Source organism: Thamnophis sirtalis, unplaced genomic scaffold (genome assembly GCF_051295495.1).
Source record: "Thamnophis sirtalis isolate CommonGarterSnake01/CBP01778 unplaced genomic scaffold, rThaSir2_p1.2 scaffold_3, whole genome shotgun sequence".
In the NCBI taxonomy this organism is placed as follows: domain Eukaryota; kingdom Metazoa; phylum Chordata; class Lepidosauria; order Squamata; family Natricidae; genus Thamnophis; species Thamnophis sirtalis.
In genome coordinates, this window is record NW_028261383.1 from 132140804 (window position 1) to 132147368 (window position 6565).

General features: G+C 42.9%; 1 protein-coding gene across 1 annotated transcript in view; it reads left to right on the forward strand.

The window, feature by feature from the left end:
* RNF213 (ring finger protein 213) overlaps positions 1–4574 on the forward strand; it is a 137624-nt gene extending 133050 nt beyond the window's left edge. Inside the window, exons 64-68 of the mRNA XM_087710140.1 lie at positions 465–545; positions 910–1107; positions 3053–3142; positions 3253–3431; positions 3526–4574. Coding sequence (XP_087566266.1) covers positions 465–545; positions 910–1107; positions 3053–3142; positions 3253–3431; positions 3526–3685 — 708 coding nt within the window. The 3' untranslated portion in view covers positions 3686–4574. The remainder of the gene's footprint in view (positions 1–464; positions 546–909; positions 1108–3052; positions 3143–3252; positions 3432–3525) is intronic.
* Positions 4575–6565: the final 1991 nt, after the last annotated feature.

Here is a 6565-nt window from a genome sequence, read left to right on the forward strand (position 1 = left end):
TGTATACATTTATAATTTTGCTTTAGGGAAGAAAATTCAAGAGCAAAACCAAGAAAACAAAAACAAAAATTCTCCTGTGCGCTGCTTGGGGAATCCAAGCATGGGTTAACTTTGTCCATTAGCCTAGAGACTGAGTTACGTAATTGTTGACCATGCCTCCTCTGACTGGATGGCTCAGTTTTTTAACTCAGTCCAGCCTGAAGAGACGTACACCCATTTTCTCTAGACTAATCGACAAATTTCTCATGTTTTGGATTCAGCCATTGTTAGATCTAAAGGAGAGCTTTCTGAAATACAAGAGTATCCTTTTTAATAAAGGACATAGGGGGACTGTCAATATGTATCATAGAAACTTGCTATAACTAGTTAATACTCTGGAGTTTGTGAGATCAAACTGCTAGTCCAGAAGCTACTCTTACAAAGAACTGCTGACCAAGCTTCTGCTTTGTTCCATTTCTTAATAGGGCATACCCACACTGAAACACAGATATGACCAAAATTTTGAGCATCTGTTCAGCAATATCAAGACAAAGCTGAAAACTCAGGTGAGTTTTCGAAAAGAGGAAAAGACAAACAAATCTCACTATAATTCCATCTGGTGTCTATTTTCTTGATTGTAAACCATGGGGTACTCAATACGCATTGCTTATAGGAAGGTGAACGTTTAGTGTTCAGTTGAAGTGATTTTATCTATCCAGTGTTACAGATTCCTGGGAGTTTTAGTTATTATTTTGTAGAGGGGGGAAAATTTGGTATAGAGATTGAGCAATGGTGAAAGCAGCAGCTTGCTTGAATATGTGTGCAGTTGCTTGCAGGCCCTGAAGAGGTGCCAGATGGCATAAATGCCTTTTCTTTATAGAAAAATGTGCCAGGAAGAATGCTGGTTGATCTTATCTCCTTATGTTACAGAGCTCCCTTTCAAATTCTAAAATGGGCATGATCAGAGGAGACCTGGTATCGTATAGTGACATCTGTGAGGCACTCTCGGTCACTGAAATTATTTTAGGATTCCTGGCTACAACTGGAGGTGACTCACATATGACTTTGACTGATTACACGAAAAATGTCCTGCAGATGAGCAATCAGATAAGTCTTCCAGTGATGAAGGTGAGTGCAGGGGATCAGAGGCTCAATTTTCACCTCTGCAAGATGAAAGAGAAAAGCCAGTGAGGATGAGGGTATATATACTGTATGCATAGCTCAGTTGAGAAAAAGCAGCTGACATTTTCCTCACTTAGTTCTGATCTCTACTGTTTTAATCACAGAAGAAAGTTTCTAAGCATGTTTGTGAGTGGTAAATATCAGTCTTTTTGAGATTACAGTACAGAATTATCCTTTTAATTGGACTGTGCTTTGGTAGTATTTGGGTGGAAAGGAAAAGCGTATCAAAACTGATGAGAGACTAAAAAGATCCCTGATGGATCAAGTAAGTGCATTTCAAACAGGTTATTTACTTAAAAGCAGTTTATAAGTAAAGCAAATACATTCCACTGTTTCTACTGGCAGCCAATGGCCATCACGGCATCTTATAGTAGGACTTTCTAGGATTATTAGGCAAATTTATAAGTTGACCAATTATAACAACTATAAGCGGTTTAACGTATCTGGACATAAAATAAAGACTAAAACCCAAAAGATGTATCATCAGAGGAAACAGTAGAGATAAAAGCCCTCCCCCAACAGAAGACAAAAACCAACACTTCCTTTCGCCAAGCACCCTAACCTAATGCCTTGGAGGAAGAGCCATGTTTTTAATGCTCTTTTAAACGTTGTCAAGGTGGGCAGTCACATCTCTGGGGATGTTGAAACAGAGGATGCTGTTTCAGAGGATGGTGTCCTGACAAAGAAGGCTTACTTCTCAAGTGTTGCTAGATGAATTTGTTTAACTGGCAGACCCAGGAATGAGCCAACTGTCGTAGGAGACAGAAAGCTCCTCAGATAACTGGGCCCCATGCCATGTAGGATTTTAAGGTGACAACCAACATCTTAAATTGCACCTGGAAGCCAAGTGGTGGCCAGTGCAGTTGACAAAGCATGGGTGTTACATGGGCATAGCATACTTGCCCATCACTATTTATCTCATTGCAGTCAGGACCAGATATAGCTTACAATCAGAGTACCGCTTCATGTAGAGACATTGCAATATTCCATCTATGAGGTGACCAAGGTATGGTTATAAGATCATACAGCTATGCCTTACAAACTTTGTAACTAAAGTATGGTTGTAAGAAGGGCCCTCCTAGTCCATGAAGAGATATATCAAGTGCCCAAGATGAACCTGTGGGAAAGGCCCTCCTGGCCATCTGCTCCTCCAGGAGGAGCTGTGAGACCAGGAACCCCAAATTATGCACCAGACCAAGACAGCTTGTGCAGTCCCGTTCTTGGCAGAAAACACCGTTTCACAATTGAAAGTTTCAGATTTCAAGATAGAACACATCACTAAATTAATAGTTGAAATATTTCAAACCAAAACATTTTGTGTACCCTGGCCTCTAATTTTTTTATTATATATATTTCTGCTCCACTATTTTAATTACTCCTACTTTTTAAAAAGTCTACTTCTTTGTCCCTAGAAAACTACTGCCTGTTAGCAGCTGGAATATTGTTATAGTCACTTAGAAAAACCCCTTTCCTTTGTTGTAATTACCTAGAAAAATCCCCTTCCCCGAATAGCCCTAGACTGGACCAAGATACTGTGGTGCCATAGATGTAATCCAAAATGTACAATCTAGGTTCTCTTGAATTATAAGGTGTTGAGAGGCAATTGTTAGTGCAGAATGTGTACTGCCCTTTACCGTTAATTATCTCCATACAATAATTGAGTTTGATGTTGTGCTGCACAGAATTTACATGAAAAATGTTGGCAAGCGCTCTTCTCATTATTAAAAGATTTCTAAAATAAATTTATCAGAAAAGTTTATATTAATATTTTATTTAATTACCTAAATAGCCTTCCGTGAATGCCATTTGGAATTAAAGTTTGCTTTATCATTTGCAAAAAAAAAAAAAACTTTTATATTTGTGTGTTTGTGTGTATGTATGTTCCTTTTAGGCACTGAGCCGATGTCAGATAAAGCATGCCATTTCATTGTGGCAGCTCCTTTCTAGTCATAAATCAGAACAGCTGCTGCATTTGAAAAAGGTAGGACGTGGGATTACAGATGTGCTCACTAGACACTTCTTGCCACCGTTTTCTCTCTCCTCCCCACATAACCATTTCTGTCCAATTCTTCCTCATAATGTTTTATCCAGGATCCGTTTGGAGAGATCAGTGCAGCCTATAAAGAAGAACTCACAGAAAAGAGCACCGATCTTCTCAAAGCTTTCCTCACCCAGACAGGGCTGGAGCCCTTCCTTCAAGAGTTGCATGAAATGATAATGCTGAAATTGAAACACGCCAAAGTTGGAGAAGAGTACAATCCTACATGGGGGTAAGAGTGCGAGCAGCCCAATCCTTTGAAATACATCCTGTTCTGCAGAGTATCTTACTGTTTTCGGTTTATTGTTTCTCCTTTTTTTTTCCAGCCTGAAAGAAGTACTTATTCCATATCTTGAAGGAAAAGGTAGCAGTGAGCTTCAGGACTTGGATGATCTGTTCCCAGACGATATCCTGGTTTCCCAGTGTATCGCTGCCTGGAAAGTAACTGCTACTCTTAAACGAAGTGGATGCGGTCCAGGAAATTAATCCAGACCCTTTCCTATCACCCTCTATTCACTGATGAGTGGAGCAGTGTATTTAATTGCCAGATTTTCTTTATACTTGTAAAAAAAGAAATGAAGGAGATAACAAGCTTTTGCATTTAAGGTGATCCCAAATTAAAGGATCATGGTGCTAAATGTGAATAAATAGTAATGCACAAACACAAAGGAATTGTTGCTTTAGATAATGAAGGATTTCTAGTGTAAAATACAAGTTGCATAAGGACACTGCATTCAAAGGAAAGTATTTTCATTGTTAGAGATTTCTAAAAGGACCATGTAACGTCTATAACTTTGGCTTTATAGACTTCATTATAAACTTCCCTCTTTAATCTGTTTAGAATTGGCAAGGGGCAGAGAAGCAATCTTCTTTCCCTCAACTGGATTTTCTAAATGCTACCAATATTATCTTTTTTTTAAAAAAATCAGGGACCAGAATTTCTCATACATTGAATTGTCTACTTCTCTGAGACCTAGGTATCTGAGCAACTAGTTAGAATCAAGCAAGAATGTAAGTGAACCATTCCAACCATGTTTACTGATAGTATGAGGTTGCACTTCCTTTGATTTACTGATTTTTTTTTCTAAGAAGCTGTGGATATTAATATTTTCCCTGTTTAAATATGATCTTGTGAGATAGACCAGTATCTACGACCATGTTATGCATTAAGCATTGTCATTCCAACCCTCTCTAGAACTTGAAATGGAGCTTGTGCTCTTCCTTCAATTGTGCCAGGGTGATGTCTTAATACAGGTTGCTGTACTGCCAGAGTATGCCTTGAACTTTTTTTTTCCAATATTCAAAAATTGCAATGTATAAAAATTACTTTCTAGTCTTTTTTTTCTTCTAATAAAAAATCTTTGTTACAAAAGTGTTCAGACTGTGTCCCTTATTCCTTCTATAGCACCTTGCAAGTATATCACCTTTCTTGAGCTGGAGAACATGACAATTTGTTTTTACTACTTGTCATTTAGTTAATTGACATTTAGCAATTCACCAAGCTAAAACCATTAACAATGTTACCACATGGAGCTTTACACCACATCTTGTGGGTGCTATGTGAATGTAATCCATGAAGATAAGATACTTTATTTGTATGCCGCCCTTTTCCCTGGGGGGACTCAGGGCGGCTCACAGTTCAGGGGGTGGGGAGGACAAACCAAGTTACATATAAGACAATACATCATTAAAAGCACAACATTCATACTATTCGGGCAGGGTTAAGGTCTTTAGCCCCAGGCCTGTCGGGACAGCCAGGTTTTAAGGGCTATGCGGAAGGTCTGGAGGGTGGTGAGGGTACGAATCTCCACGGGGAGTTCGTTCCATAGGGTCGGAGCTGCCACAGAGAAGGCTCTCCTCCACGTGGTTGCCAGTCGACATTGACTGGCTGATGGAACTCGGAGGAGGCCTAATCTGTGGGATCTAATTGGTCGAGTGTAGGTGATTGGTAGTAGGCGGTCTCTCAAGTACCCAGATCCAATACCATGAAGGGCTTTGTAGGTGACAACTAGCACCTTGAAGCATATGTGGAGACCAACAGGTAGCCAATGCAGCTCGCGGAGGATAGGTGTTATGTGGGTGAAACGAGGCGCACCCACGATCGCTCGCGCGGCCGCATTCTGGACTAGCTGAAGTCGCCAAATACTCTTCAAGGGCAGCCCCATGTAGAGCACATTGCAGTACTCCAGCCTAGAGGTCACAAGTGACTGTTGTGAGAGCCTCCCGGTTCAGGTAGGGACGCAACTGGTGCACAAGGCGAACCTGGGCAAATGCCCCCCTGGTCACAGCTGACAAATGGTGTTCAAAAGTCAGCTGTGGGTCCAGGAGGACTCCCAAGTTGCGGACCCTGTCTGAGGGGCGTAGTATTTGACCCCCCAGCCTGAGAGATGGAACACTTGGCCAATTAGTGGGAGGGAAGCACAGCAGCCACTCGGTCTTATCCGGATTGAGCACAAGCTTGTTAACCCCCATCCAGTCTCGTAACAGCCTCAAGGCCCTGGCTCATCATGTCCATCGCTTCATTGAGTTGGCACGTGGCGGACAGATACAACTGTGTATCGTCCGCATACTGGTGGTATTTTATCCCGTGCCGTCGAATGATCTCGCCCAGCGGTTTCATGTAGATATTAAAAAGTAGGGGGGACAGGACCGAACCCTGTGGCACCCCATATGTTAGGGGCCTAGGGGTCGATCTCTGCCCTCCGACTAACACCGACTGCGACCTGTCCGAGAGGTAAGAGGAGAACCACCGTAGAACAGTGCCTCCCACCCCCACCTCCTGCAGTCGTCGCAGAAGGATACCATGGTCGATGGTATCGAAAGCCGCAGGGAGGTCCAGGAGTACCAGGATAGAGGCATGGCCTCCATCCCTGGCTCCCCAGAGATCATCGGTCAATGCGACCAAAGCGGTTTCTGTGCTGTAGCCAGGCCTGAAGCCAGACTGGAATGGATCAAGATAACTAAGCTTCCTCCAAGGACCGCTGGAGCTGAAAGGCCACCACCTTCTCAACAACCTTCCCCACAAAGGGGAGGTTGGAGACTGGACGATAGTTGTTTAGAACGGCTGGATCCAAAGATGGTTTCTTCAAGAGGGGTCTCAACACCGCCGCCTTAAGAGCGGGGGGAAAGACCCCCTCACGAAGGGAGGCGGTAACAACCGCCTGGATCCAGCCCCGTGTCACCTCCCTGCTGTTAACAACCAGCCAGGAGGGGCACGGGTCCAGCACGCATGTGGAGGCACCTACAGCTCTCATGGCCTTGTCCACGTCCTCAGGGGCAACAGCCTGAAACTCAATCCAGCGATGACCTACCAGATTATCCCCTAGTGCCTCAGCTGGTTCTGCAGGGTTGGAGTCCAAGTCCGCC